The sequence below is a fragment of the Patagioenas fasciata genome, chromosome 6 (genome assembly GCF_037038585.1).
Source record: "Patagioenas fasciata isolate bPatFas1 chromosome 6, bPatFas1.hap1, whole genome shotgun sequence".
Classification (NCBI taxonomy): Eukaryota; Metazoa; Chordata; class Aves; order Columbiformes; family Columbidae; genus Patagioenas; species Patagioenas fasciata.
The window spans coordinates 12,232,300-12,247,230 of NC_092525.1; the positions used below are offsets into that span (position 1 = coordinate 12,232,300).

Genomic DNA, 14,931 nt, shown 5'->3' on the forward strand with positions numbered 1-14,931 from the left:
AGAGCTCAGAGACAGCAGCCGCTGAGCTCAGCCAGATAAAGGGGCCCGTGGGGATTGTGACAGCTCTGGGGACTGTACTTCATGCACGGCTGGCTGAATGCTTTTTGATAATAAAATGAAAAATTACACTGCCCAGAAAATATCAATTTTCTTGCAAGGTGAGGCCCGTTTAAAAAATGTATTTATACCCTATTTACCATTTGGAAAAATTACCTCCTTATTACTTTTTACTCTCGCATTGACTGTGACAAAAACGTCAATGCTAAAAAATTAGCCTCTTGGTTGCTCCTGGAGAGCTCCCTCCCGCCGAAGCAGCTGGCGCCGAGGTGTGCGCTCCCTGCGGATGACACCGCTGCCACGCCAGTGCCCGGACCCAAGTGAAGGCCCTGAGCTCCATCCTGGCACCTCTGCTGCAGGACCCTTTCCACTCTCCACTGCCTGGCAAAATCCCGGGGTCTGGAACCCTGTACGCCCCAATTCTCAGCAAAGCAAGAAATAAGCTGTATTAGATAATTAGGGATGGATAGCTGACACGCAGACGTAACGAGTGTTGCTATTTCAACCAACTAGATGGGAAGAAACATCTACCCAGCAGGTAAGCACAGTTTTTAAGCTGCAGGGCAATTCATTATTTTCCCCAGATGTCCTTCTTAATTGTAGATAATTAAATAAAATAGAGAAGGGAGGAATGGAGCATTTTAGCCCCATGAGGCCAGCTCAAGGTATGGGAATGGAGGGGGCTGTGCCTGTATAGTTACCACTTTCTGGCTGGAGCAGCCTACGCTGCAATCCACAAATCACTTAGTGCACTGACCTTGCACAAGCCACAGGGCTCTCCTGCCCTAGCAAGACACCTGCCCGCACACGCAGCTGGGAGTCCAAGCGATAAACAAGATCCTCCCTGAGAACTAGACAGAAGCTGTGTGTCAAGCTCTGCCGGTAAGAGAAGGCAGGAGGCCTTGGCAGGACACGAAAAGATGGGAATGTGAACAGACCGCAGCGTTTCGAGGAACATTATCCTACCCCATTATGGGAAGTATGTGCTGTGTCTGAGACCCAAACAGGGAAAGTTCAATTTGTTTTCAGATCACAATTTAGCATTTCTCCTTCCTTCATCACGGGTATCTACTGAGCATCAGCATGTTGGAGGGACATGAAATCACTCCTGACAGCTGAGCTGGAATGTCCAACCACAGTGCCTGAAAACTAACTGAGAGAGCTTGTTGCGACATTTCTGGGGTAGCAGCTTCCCCTGGGCTACAACTCTGCTGAACGAGAACCGAAGCAAACAATACAGGCAGCAGGACACACACAGATGTGTTTGCCAGCCCAGGAACGCAGTCAGTGAGCATTCCCAGACACCACTTCCAAAGCCACGGAGACGTGGGGGACAGCGACAGCCCATTTAGGGAAACCGTAACATGTCTGGTTTCAATTTGCCACGCTGACTGGGCAATGCAGAGATCACCCCTTCCTTGCCTGGACGCTGCATCTCTTTCTTCTCCTATTAAATCTGCAGCTTCTGGGGTCAGCATGAAGCCACGGAAGCTCCTACTGTCACCCTGAGCTCTGGCACTTTCAAAGGAAATGGTTTAAGTCATGATGACATAACTGACAGCCCTGCTAATACAAAGCAATTTCTCTTTAAAGCTGTCGTATCCAGTAAAGTGTTCTGTACATGCGATATTCTGACTCTTGAGCGCAAGAGCAGATTTATATAAGCTGTGGCTTGCCTGGAAGCCAGGGCAGGAAGCAGCTTTCCTGCAATATCTACGAGTTTCAAATGGATTTCTTTTCCCCTCTTTAGTTTGCTGGATTTCAAGTCAACAAGTAAACTTTAAGTCCTAATCTCACAACGTGAGAGAAGCCTTTAGCTGGGAGAACTCAAGTTACCTTCAGTAAAATGGAAACCATGACCACCAAACACTAGAAAGCCGAAATAGCAAAGCAGCGCAATGCCTCCTCGGGCGCGCAGGAGGCACTGCTGACACACACAGGACCCTTGTGGGACCGCACCAGGAGATCTGACCCACAGCCTAGAGGCGACCATCACATCAGAGCAAGGGCCAGCAGAGCAACTCCCCACTCCCCGAGCCGCTGACCAAAGCACTGCTCCTGACAGTCTCCGGTCCTGCTTGAAAAGCACTGCCAGGCCAACATCCCCACTCCCCTTCCCCTCTTCTCCACCAACTCAGCAAGAAGAGTCCTGGTTACCCCAAGGTGGTAGCTGAAGGAGCTTTCAGTAACACCTACCATCCTCGTCAGTGCGCACGTGCACGGGGATGCTCTCCGGTCCTGGCCCCACATCGGTGTGAGCCCTTACCCACACCTTGTACTCGGTCCATTTCTCCAGGTCCTTGATCTCCCAGCTGGAGTGCTCCCGTCCAATGCCATCCACCACATGCTTGGTGTTGTCATCTCCTTCCACTGCCTGGTACGCAATGGAGTACTGGGTGATGACCCCATTGCGGCTCTGGGCAGGCGGTGGCACCCAACTTACCCGGATGGTAGTGGAGCTGGTGCTTACACACTCGACTTCTTGGGGTGGGGCGGAGGGGGCTGGGGATAAATAAATGAAGTGGGGAGATGAAGGGAAATGACTGGAAGGACAAACCAAAATGCACAGGGAACTTTTACCCAGCCAACTGAGCACTGAACATACTCATGGAAATTCAGCCAGGAGCCTCTTGGACAACTGCCTGCCTTCCTCGCACATCATCAAAGATGGCACTAGGGGCAATTTGTATTTGAAAGGCTGATGAACAGCACGGAGATGGAAGTGCTGTTCTGCATCAGAGAATACCTCTGCACAAAGCAGTTCTGGACACTCACTTCACCAAACACAACAAATGGCAATAAGGGAAAGGGGGAGTGAGAGAGACAGACTGATGGGGAGAAGAAAGATGCTTTCAGTGAAGATCTGAAGCAGATGGAAACCAGAAGAAGTAGGAAGCTACAGAAGGCAAGAGTGGCAGAAGGGGAAGCTCACACACCAGCTTGTACGAAGGCTTGCAAAAACCCGTTCCTAGACAAGAGGAGGAAACAAAAGAGGGTAGGGAAAGCAGGTGACTGAGGTTGGCTGGAGTGCATCCAGACGGGGTTTGAAATCACAACCATCAGCTGTGAGCAGCACCCTGACCCAGGTGGGAGCCAGCACCATGTGGTAACAGGAGATAACATGGTTGTGCTGCTTTGCACGTGTGCCCAGGATCTGGGACTGATTGTTTCCTGCCTGCCAAACTGGTTACCTGCCCCTGGAGCTCCCTGGCCTATGCAGCTGTACAGGGGAAGATAGGTAGGTTTGTTCTCCCCCAAGGCAAAAAGCCACCTGCATTTTATGTTAACTTCTACGCCCCAGCAATGGGATCTGGGCAGCAGACAGTTCTAACTGGGATGAGGATCAGAAGATAAGGGTGGAAGCCTGAGAGAGAAGGGAGCCTACCTGGTCAGGGAAGGCACAAGGGAGATGGGTGCATCCCTGAGTGCTTGCACATTAGGCAAGAGCCCTAAGCAGAGAGGGCAGGGCACCATCGTGAAAAAAAGCACGCACAGTTGCCCTGGGGCTAGGAAGCTCTCTGGCCAAGCAATAATGAAGTACAAGGTAACTTGCTTTGCCATGGCAGGTGAAAGGCTGCTTCCATTCTTCACTGCACCCAGAAACACCTGAAAAAAAGACCGATGCCCTTCCCCATACTGCGGTCTTTGAAGCCATCGATGCACCAGAGGCAGCCTTCCCGGGACACAGGGACAAGCCTGCCAGGTCACCGTCTACACAAAGACAGCTATGGTACCCCAGATAGCAGCAAGGACCTCAGATAATTAAAGTACCCAACAATTGTGCCTTGGCTTTGCTGGGCACATGTTGGCACTGGGAGAAGAATTGGGAAAGCTGGGGACAGCAGGACCTCCCAACCACACTGGTGACCTCTGCTTGCCGGGAACATGGCCCACTTGCTTGCAGAAGCAGTCACAGGCTGCATGTAACACTGAGTGCCCACTTCTGTGCTCAGGGAGCAGGGATTGTCCCTGATGCCTGGGCTGGAGAGCATGGAAAGATGGACGGAGAGTGGGCAGTGATGGTGCTGGATGAGATGGTGCCTGAGCAGGGTGAGGCTGCTGCTACGGGAGCTACACTGGAAGAAAAAGAAGCCAAAGCAATGCCTGGAAGCAAACATTTGCCTACATGAGGGAGGCAGAGTGGGATCAGCTCTGTCCTCTGGTACACCGGGAGGCAGCAGGGGTAGGAAATGAATCCTCACACTCTTTTGGTTAATCAGCAGAGAAGTGGCAGAGAAGACAGTAGGAAGATACAGCACCAAAGCAACACCAGAAGTGAATTCAAGGAAGGCATAAGGGAGACACAGTGCCTGGTGGCATCCCTCAGAGGGGACAGCTGAGACACAGGAGTTGGGCAAGCCTTTCTTTTGGCACTGTCTGTAGACAGGCCCTTCACAGAAGAGAACTGCTCTGACTTTGGGCCTCCACAGCATCCCTTGGGATGCAGCAGTGAGCTCCTTCTCCAGAGCCAGTTCTGGCTGGCAGTGTGGGCAGGTCAGACTTCGGCTGTTGACTGGGTAAGAGTCACACATATGATGTACAAGGCAAAAACTCAGATTAACAATTAAAAAAAAAAAACAAAATAAAACTTGATAACATGAGCAGGATCAACTTAAAATGCACAAGGAGTAGAAGTGTCTCTCCTGCAGCCAGCAAAGAGCAGACTGGGTGGCCAGCATAGACTCCCACACATGGACGTACCCACACACACACTGTGCAAACTGTTGCCTCTGGGCTACTCACACCGGCCTCCCCTGCTGGCCCAGAGCAGCCTTGTGCACCCACCCAGCCCACCTAACTCCTTAAGCTAGGGAAAAGGCAGCCTTAAGATTGCTTTCATATTTCAAGCGAGAACAGTATTTTAATGCTGAGGCCTGATGGGCAAAGAGCTGATGTTCCTCTCCCGCATCACACTGCTTGCCTGAGGCACTGCAGAGCCCTGGAAAACTCCCCCGTGCTCCTCAGGCCCTCAAAGCGGCATCGCTTGTACTTTTTGCAGGGTGCTCAGCAACTAAGCAAGCAGCTTAGCAGGAAAGACAGCCCAGAAAGTAGCTGTCTTCTCAGGAGATGGGGTCCAAGCTGTGCTGCTGGAAGGGTACAACGGGGCACTGCATCCCTCTGGCTTCGCTGGACAAGCATCCCTACCACACCTGAGCAGCAACACTACAAGAAAAGCCCAGTAGCAGCAATACAGATGTTCTTCTCCAGCCTATTAGTGGCTCATTAGTGATGATGTGCCTCCTACCTTACCCTTGACTGGTTTGTCAGGGCCAGGAATAGAGCCTGAAGACAGGCTCTTCGGAAAGGAGGAGTCTTGCTGCTCCTGCAGCTTGCATCCCACCTGAACATGTCAGCCTCCAAGATCTAAGAGTCTTTTTTTATGGCTATCAGATGAAAAAGTGCAGGAAGGAGACCAGTTCGAAGCTGGGAGCAACAGTCTTTCTAGCTTAGTAAGTTGTAAGGCCACAGGGGACCAATGAAACCATCTAATGTGAGGTGGTGTTAAGTGTGGACCAAGGAATTTCTGCCTGGAAGTCATGCATTGTGCACACAACTTCTGCTGAGCTAAAGCAGAACTTTCTGAAAAGTCTACTTGACTTTGAGAGCCCCAGCACCCAAGAATCCACCCTGCCCTGGGACTGTTCAGTCAGTGGTCTGTCAACCTCATTGTAGTAGTAACTACAGCCCAGTAGTAACTACCAAGGACTTTTCTCACAGAATAGAGTGCCATCAGAAATATTCTCAAGCCTATAAACCAAGATCCAGGCAGTTCTTGGATAAACAGAACTCTTAGGTCCCCCAATTTAAGGAGGGTTTCACTGGCCAAACCAAGGTATTCCTGTGGCTTTTGGGCAAATCTCCAACTTTCTTACTGAACAGATGCCAGAATCAGTCAGTGAAGCAACAACCTGAAAAACAACGGTATGAGACCCCCTGTGAGCAGACAGCGTGTGGAGCAGGTCATGGGAAGAGTCCACAAAGCAAAGGTTTCTCTTACTTGGACTGTTGTGAGACTCTGAAGGACTAATTTATGCATGGAGCTGTCTCTGATTAAGTGTGTTCAAGGATAAGAGCATCCACTGATGGAATTAATTTAAGTGGCAGGAAAGTTGCTTGAACCTTTGCCTATCAATACAAAAACCATCTGAAATAGGTATACAAATCCCCACACTCAGAATTTGTTCTCAGTGTTCAAATATTTATGATCTGAACCTCTCTCCATTTTCATACCTGTCTATTGTTCAGCACTAAGCCACCATTAGCTCACTTAACGAGGTGGAGGAATCCCTGTGACTGATATGCTAATGAAGCTGAGTTTTCGTCAAAGAGAAGGTCGTTCCAATAGTGAGCAGAGCTGCCTGTGCTCCCTTTCTAATGGCCATCTCTGCTCTGGCTGCTGTGCATGCTGGTGCCCTCCCTGCAGGGAAGGCTGGTTGCCTTTGCCAACTGCTCACCCCACAGAGCTAGTAAATCCCAGACAGACGGTGCTAACAGAAATGTCTTTTTTCCCCCCTTTTAATGCTCTTTGCATAATGGCAAGCCCAAAAATCGTTAGTGAAAACGAGCTTATCGCAGGACCCTTTGATAGCCCTAATCTGCTTATGCGCAGCACTTTGAGCTGCCAATCAGAGCAATGCGAACTCCTGCTCTGTGATCACACGGAGCAGAGCGAGGATGAAAGTGATATTGCCTGGGTCACCTCATTATCCAGCCTCCCTATTAACTCGGCTGCAACTTGCTCTGGTTTCCCCTAGTGCTGCAGTCCCAGAAGCAGCACTTGCTCACACGACCCAGGCCAACAGCCGCTTTCCAAACTGACTCCTCCAGCTGCCTGACAGCCACTGGCACATCTGGCTTCAAAGGATGCTTCACCTTGCAATCAAGTGTACAGACCAGGGGTGGACTCCTGTGGAAGCAAGGCAGCTGGAATAGGGAGTGAAGGGGTGAAAACGCAATGGTTTGGAGACAGTCACATTTAGAGCCAAACACCCATATGCTGCCTGTCCAGACAGCTTGTCTGCATGGGAGTGAATTCATAGAGATGCACAAACCCACTCAAATCAATCTCTCCAAAGCAATTTCCCAGCCTGTTTCACTCCTCCATCAGATTTTATGAATCTACCCTTAGGGAAAGGCAGCGTGATCAAAGGGACATGAAGGAAGAACTTACCACTTGGGTGCACCCCCTCTGCCAAAGAGCCCTGATCCAAAACCCCAGCTGACTTTCCCCATCACACCCTCTAGCAAACTGCATGCCGGCATCCCTGCAGACCCAAAGGGCAGAGGAACCAAGCTACTCCGTGCCCAGGTGACGGAAACTGGACTGCTTTTGCTTTGTCTTCATCACTGCAGAGCATCAGACACTTACTGGATTGGGCAGTTCTGGCTTCGATCGTGGGGGTGTAGACTCCTACACCCAGCTCTGAGCGGGCACCCAGACGGAACTTATACAGCGTGTCTGGTTTGAGACCTTCCACAGCATACGAGGAGGTTGGGTCAAACTCCACCTTTTGCTGTCAAATAAAGGGAAACACAGGTTAATTGGTATAGTTGGAGAATACAGAAAAGCTGGCGTTCAGCTCCCAATGCCAAGGGAATAGGCAGCCCCATCACCCATTGTGGCCCCAAGTCTCAGCCACGCTGTCAAACCTGCTGCAGTCCTGCAGGACACCAAAGGATGGAGTTTCCTGGGTAAAACACAAGGACTGCGCAGGGAAGCAGACCTCTCTGAAATCCAGGCTACAGTGCCTGGTGCCCTGACTGCACTCACTGTCTGACAGCTTTGTGGGAAGCTAAACAGTTCAGACGAGGGGCACAGGACACCTGAGTTTGTTTCCTCCCAATAGAGAGCGTCTGCCCATGAAACAGAGTAAAGCTCTTGTCCTGGAGCAGTCAGCATCTCTAATGCACCTTAACAGTGCTGGTAAAGGACTTGGTTTTGCTGCCACTTCACCTGGAGGGCTCTTATTTCTGGCAGCTCTCACGCCACTATAAACACAGGAGCAGAGAGGACCAGAGGACACTGTGCTGCTGCCATGGCACAGTCCTCACCGTGCTGCCCTGCAGCCAGCGCTACTTTTGATATATTTAGAGCTGGACTTCTTTTAGGGACCTGACAGTAAATGTGAAGGGCTCTCTCTAGGCCACCCTCAATCTGCTCCTTAAGTGTAACCAGTCCTGGAGCTGCAGACACATTTTGGAGGCAATTTCAGACCCACCTGGAAGCCCAACTGGCCTGCACAACTGTTTAACAGCACCAGCAGTAAGGATGCCTCAGAGATGATGTCGTGGTATTCTGGAGCCTTTTGCCATCCCAAACCTGTCACTAGCTACTTTGCTGGGCACACGCAAGCACAGCTGAGGTCACTTACACAGAAGCCAGACAGAGATTGCCATACTCCTATCACACAACCATGAGACAGAGGAAACATGGAAAAGAAACAGTCCTGTTGCCACCCCAGCTCACACAGATGCCCTTCCCAAGCTGCTGGATGGTTATGTCCATTCTCAAGTGCTGCTGATACAGGATCCTCACCTGTGCACCATCCTCCCCTTCCCAGTACAGCAGCTCGTATTTGGTAATGCGCTCCTGAGAGGCGGGCAGCCACGTCAGCAGGATGCGGGTATCAGACTCTGCTTCTGCCTGGAAATCAGCTGGCTGGGCAGGAACTGGGGACCAAACACATGGTTAGTGCCAGGAGGCAGATGCAGGGAAAGAAGCTGTGCGGCTCTGCGGAGTCTGTGTTTCAGCTTGTGAGGATCCTCCTTCATTCCTTCTGGACCCTCCCTTCTTCCCTCTCCCCTGTACGGTGCTTTTGGAACAATCCAGGCAACAAGCAAGCACCTCTGGGACCCAGGCAGGTGACTATGGGAGTTGTACTCACTTCCAGCCCCTGACTGCATCCCAGCTCCTTCCTTCCACACGTGCACTCACACCCCAGGAGGGCCCAGCCCAGTTGCACAGGTTCACACCCAGGACCTTGTGTCACATTTTTAGCCATTTTATCCCAGACAAAACTGTGGGCTGTGTTACTTGTACAGAGATCGATACCAACTCCCCAGGACAGGCTTAAATCTGATGGCTGTGGGGTGGGGATGCCCCTCTGACATGCAACCATTTGAGCACCAAATGCAGTTGGGATGCCTGGCGCAAACCAGCCGCACAGCTGAGCTGCACACTACCGGCCGGGGTGGACATGGAGCTGCAGCACCCCACTCCATACGTACCCCCTTGCTGCGTTTTGACCTGGATGATGTCCGAGGGAGGCCCGTCGCCCACCGAAGTAAAGGCCAGGACGCGGATGCTGTACGTGGTCCCTGTGATGAGGCTCCCCACGGTGGTGAGGTGGCTGTCGTCGGTGTTGTGTTTCTGCCACATGCTCAAGGGCAGATGCGGGTCGGTGGTATAGTAAACACGGTACCCTCTGATCTGTCCATTCGGCTCCTCTGGCTGCTCCCACTGGACCAGCATGGTGCTGGCGCTCAGCATCCGTGCCTGGACTTTGAGGGGTGGACTTGAAGGAGCTTGTTCTCCTGTCCGGGCCTCGACCAGCTCACTGGGGGGGCCCCTGCCGATGTTATTGACTGCGATGACCCGGAACTCATACTCTGAGAAGGGGCTGAGCCCACCTATGCTATAGCGGGTTGTTGCCACACCATCCACCTCCTGGAACTGACCCTCCAAGGATTTGGGCTTGTACTGGATGACGTAATATGAAATGGGGTCGGAGTTGCCTGAGTCCCAGGTGAGGGTCACGCTGGTAGCTGTCGTTTCAGTCACTAATGGCTCTGTTGGAGGTTTTGGCAGTGCTGCAATTGGAAGGCAGAGAGGTGTGATTTAAATAATTCAGTCAGCTCAAACCCTTCAATGTGCATGGGGATAAAAATGGAGCTGCCACCTCCCATTAACATTCTTCTTTAAAAGGCAGAAATCATTTCATACTCTAGAACATGCATTTTTATATTACCATATATTGCTTGAAGTGGTTCTTAATGGAAGGATAAACAGAGCAATCATGTTATTAGACGTGCTTGACGCACTTACCAGCAGCAGGCTAAATAAAGGTAATTCAACAGGGATGCAGGAATGTTTCTGTCATGGGGTTTCAGCTGGCAGTGGGAAGGTGCTTGCTGGGCTGGGCTGGCCCCAAGAAGCCAGGTGTACAGCCGGTTTACAAAGGGATACAGTAAAGCAGAGCACCACAAGTCACCTGGAACTATGCCCCTGCTTCCACAGAGACGGCTTCTTAGGCCATAGGGAGTTCATGGGCAGTGCTGTTAGATGGGGTGATGGGGAAATGCCTTGTAAGTGTTACAGTGCATGCAGGAGGGATACAGCCAGAGAAATTACCAACTTTCACATCCACTATTTCACTGGGTGGTGTGTCAAACTGCAACCAGACAATAAACTGTTACACAAGAACTCTGTGACACTGACATCACTGAAATGTTAATGAGAATGCAACTACTGCAAGCAAACATTTCCAGAATTTGCCATTATACCAAAAGAACAAAGAAACAGAATGAGTGTGTGTGAGAGAGATTTGCAGAGTACACAAATACTTTAAGACAACGACTGAATTAAAGTCTACAGTAAGTTCAAGCCTCCTATGAACCACCCTAGTTAAAGTCATTAGTGACTGTACCACAGCTGTGCTTGACGAGTAACTAGGAAAAATGATCAGCTCAAATTAAGATCCTCAAGTACTTCATTCTTTGGCAAATCCATGAGGTTTCCAGTTTCCACATGGTTCAGCTGAGGAGGGCAGGTTCTTTAGCACAGGAGCACACCTGCTCCAAATGCCAGGGAAGATGACTTTTCCAGTGCTATTGCAACATGAACACCCAAAAAATTGGTGAGGGCCAAACTGGCACGTGAGGGGAGGGCGTGCAACCCACAACCAGACACCACATCACTGCCCATGGAGGACTCAGGATGAGCAAATGCATCCTGCCCAATATTACAGCCTGAAGCAACACATTTCCTAGAGCACCCAAGAAATCAGCAGCCTCAGGCTTTCAAGGGCAGATGACACTGATCCACCTTTCCTTTGGAGGGCTGCAAGCTTGACTCTTGCTAATTCTTGGGTGTGCAGCCTGCACGTGAGCAAGGGGCAGATCTGGCACCTTCGATGCCCTTACTGCAGTCGGCTTTGTGTCATCTTGCTTCTCCTGTCTGCCCCGCAAATGGTACTTTCCAGCAAGCACAGGAGAAGCAACAGTGGGCGATGGAGATAGGGACAGAGGCAGCAGGATATCTGTAGTGAAGGTGCAGAAAAAACAGAAACAAGGAGGATAACAAAAGGCTAATGGAGCTGAGCAGATCGCTCCCTGTCCTGGGGTGGCAGCATCACTTTGGCCGAAGAGGGAGCAAGGCAGCACGAAGAGGTAGTGACTGGGAACCATCAGTGCAATGGTGCAGTTCTCACCTCCTCCCTCCACGTCCAAACCACCTCTCCATCGCTCCCCTTTCTTCTGTACACTCTTGGGCACGTACTATAATCGAGGTAACCCCTGTGCTCTGTAAGAAAACGGGGGCTGGAAAAGGTACTGACGAGCAGCCGCTGCGAGTAAAGGGAGCGATGTGCGGCTGAGGTTAAAAGCATCTTCTGACTAGCACCAGGGAAAAGAGAATTTGCTGTTAATCTGAAGGTCACGGAGGGCTAACACTCAATTCTGTGATTTGTTCAAGCAGAGACTCAGTGCTAAAGGTGGCCATAGTGCAGGAGGGGGCCTGCAAGAACAGACAGACTCAAAAGATGACATATCTGTGGAAATGTGAGCTAAAAACCAACTGCAGGGAGAGGAGGAAAGGGACAGTGTGGACCTGCTTGGCCTCAGATGGAAAAGGCAGGACACATACTCCAGCCTCCTGTGAGGGAGCTGCCTGGGTGGGCTGCCCCGTACCCAGCGCTCAGCAATCAGCAACAACGTCCTCTTTGGGGCAAAGCTACCTGTGAAATGGCAGCAGGAAGAATGCCTTAAGGACAGCAACAAAAGGAGGAGAAATGGCAAGAGGCACAGCAGCAAGTGGAAAAAGAAAATTCACAGAAGAATATGCAACAATTTAAAAATGAACGTGTAGAGCTCCTCCCTGCAGGGGAGGGAGGATGCTCATTCTGCCGAGGCCCACAGACACTTCACATCGCTGGGATGAACATTCTCTCATCCTGCCCTTACTGCAGGAGGACACCTCTGTGCAAACAGCTCTCTGAGTGCAGACATATACAGCCCCCGGCCTCAGGACAGCCTGTGGCTGCCGCTGTGCTGAGCTGGTCCTGCTGGCGCACAGAACAAGCCAGAAATTGCTGGGATAAGCACAGACTCAGTGAGGTTCCCTCGTGGTCTAACAGTGACCCAGCCTGACACAAGCCTGTCTCCCATCATGCCCCATCCAGGGAGAGACAAAGTGACCTCCTAAGCAAATACTACACTGTCAGCAGGAAAAAAAAATGAAGGTGTGGGTTTGGGAACCTCCCTCACAAGGTGGAAATGTCACAGGAAACTGCAGTCACTTAGTTGCACCCAAAAACTCTTTGGCAAAGGGCATCATTGAAACCCGCGTAGGAGCACTGTGAGCAGTAATTCCTTACCTTTGACAGTGATCTGGGCTGTGGCTTCGATCATGCCGAGCGAGGAGATGGCTACACAGGTGTAGTTGGCAGACTGGACGATGTTATTTAGCTCCAGGACATTCCTACCGACGGGCATCTCATCCTCTTTGGTCAGTTCCTCCACGCCGGCCATCCACTTCACGTAGGGCATCGGAGCACCCACTGCCACGCACGTGAGGTTCACGCTCCCCCCAGGCATCACCTCGTGGTTGCTCGGAGGGATAGAGAATCGAGGAGCAACACGCCGCACTGAAACAAGGAGGAGACAGCTAGTAGGGTCGCGGGACCAGCAGGGAGCACTCGGTTGCATTGCAGGGGTACATGAGTGGGGGTTCAACACTTTTGCCTGTCTATCCCTCGGGACAGATAAAATGAAGTGCAAGAGCTGTTCAGAGCTTTGCCAAATTGTACATACTTTGCTCTCCTTCCTTAGCCACTGGCATCTTATTAGAAGAACTCATTAAGGGATGGCTCAATCCATTCCCTCCAAACATAGCCTTTTGAAATCATATTACTAACATGAAACATTCCTCCATTTAAATTACATCCCTTTAATTAGAGAGTATGCACAAATGCCAGTCACACACTCTCTCTGTGCAGAGCCCACTGAAGGTCTGCAAAATGGAATTACCTGCTCAATTTATTAGCTCTAGAGTAAAGCAACTCGTCCCCTAAACCTCTCAGGGTTTGGGCAGGAGCAGCAGAAAGGTTTCTTTCTGAATTAGCACACGTGTGCTGCTAAATAAAATATAATTCCTTCCAAAATGTAATTCAGGTTCTACCTTGGCTCAGAAAAAATAGTCACCAGAGCTGCATGACATTGTCAGGGCCTGAACAGATCACCTTGCTGGGCAGGAGAGAACTAATCCTGACAGATGTGAGATCATATCCATTTTGACAGAAGAGAGCTGGGCTGGCAGAACCCTCCCCACCTTTGTGGCAGCACTTTGGGAGATGTATTCCTCCTTATTTCATTGCACAGCTTCTCTTCATATCAATCCCTTGCTGGGTATTTCATTCAAGACTTATTTGTAAGCAACTCTCAGCTACAATAAAGCTCTAAAGCTGCCTGCCATATGCATTCCCGTCAGGAAAATGACACTGAGAAATGAGGCCCCTTCTTCAGGGTTAGTGTTATGGGCCTATTTAAGCAAGGGTAGAGAAACAACTGTGCTCGGTAAATCTTTGTCTCCTCTGGGCAAGCTCATTTTAGTCTGTAGTTAAAAAGGGAAACTGCTCGAATGCGTGTTGCCCAGCAGCCCTGCTCTCCTCCAGCCTCCTCCACCACAGAGGCAGCCCCGGAGCCCCGGCCGGGCTGGTGACGGACCGGTCCCGAGGAGCCTCTCCCTGCCAGGGATGTTCCTCCATCAGTGCACGGGCTGGCGGCGCAGCCAGCAGCGGGGGCCGCTGCAAACGGGGCAGGAGCCCCAGCAGTGCCAGCTCACAACACGCCGCAGGCACCTCCAGCCCCACGGGAGCCGGGGGTCCGCAGGGACACGGCTCCGCTGGCACGGCTCCTGCCACCACAGCATCTCCGCAGACGGTAAAGCTGCTGACAGCCCGGCGAGCTGCAGAGGTGTCAGCTCTGCTTGCCAAGCTGACTCTCCCCAAATCAAATTTCACTAGCGCTCTCTTTGATGATTCATCCCCAAACCAACAGGCTTGCAGAAATAGACTGAACACGGAAGCCCCCACACTAGCATGTACAACAGAGCTAAGACTTCGTGATAAATTAGACAATACTGTCAACATCGTGTGTGTACTACACATCGTCTCGGTGACAAAACAGGGCTCATTAGCTCCTTACCAGTCAGGGGAAGGATAACTTGCTTTGCTTTTTTTTTTTTTGAATGTCTAAATCCAGCGTCTTGCTGGTTGTTTCTTTTAATCAATTATTAAATCTCAAATCAATAGCTACATGAGCCATCACCAGTGAGGCGTTACCTGACTGATGGGGCAGTGCTCCCCAAATGAGACAGAACTGAAAGTGTACTCAAGTGTGATGCAGGCATGAGAATACGGAGTTAACCTGATGGAGATGGCAATGGTTTAACATGATGGTGTGTACTTCCAACCAAAGCATCCCAGCACCATTCATTAAGAGTCAGGTTTAATTTTCGAATGAACATGGCATCAAATTATTTTGGGCAGAAGCTGTTCAAAATCCAGCCCCATCCAAGGACCAAACCCACCCACCCACACTGTATTAAAATAAAAAAAAGCAAACTTTGAGGATAAAGCCACAGGTGTGCTCAGAGCA

At 50.8% G+C, this 14,931-nt stretch overlaps 1 protein-coding gene across 16 annotated transcripts in view; it reads right to left on the reverse strand.

Annotated features, from left to right (window-relative positions):
- PTPRF (protein tyrosine phosphatase receptor type F) overlaps nucleotides 1-14,931 on the reverse strand; it is a 384,319-nt gene that overhangs the window by 63,051 nt on the left and 306,337 nt on the right. For 11 of the 16 annotated variants that reach the window (XM_071809940.1, XM_065842623.2, XM_065842624.2 and 8 more), the window contains 5 exons: nucleotides 12,651-12,920; nucleotides 9,286-9,867; nucleotides 8,594-8,727; nucleotides 7,427-7,571; nucleotides 2,254-2,559 (listed from right to left, as the gene is read on the reverse strand). In XM_071809940.1, coding sequence (XP_071666041.1) covers nucleotides 2,254-2,559; nucleotides 7,427-7,571; nucleotides 8,594-8,727; nucleotides 9,286-9,867; nucleotides 12,651-12,920 — 1,437 coding nt within the window. The remainder of the gene's footprint in view (nucleotides 1-2,253; nucleotides 2,560-7,426; nucleotides 7,572-8,593; nucleotides 8,728-9,285; nucleotides 9,868-12,650; nucleotides 12,921-14,931) is intronic. The other 5 variants (XM_065842637.2, XM_065842633.2, XM_065842636.2 and 2 more) reach the window with 1 other exon arrangement.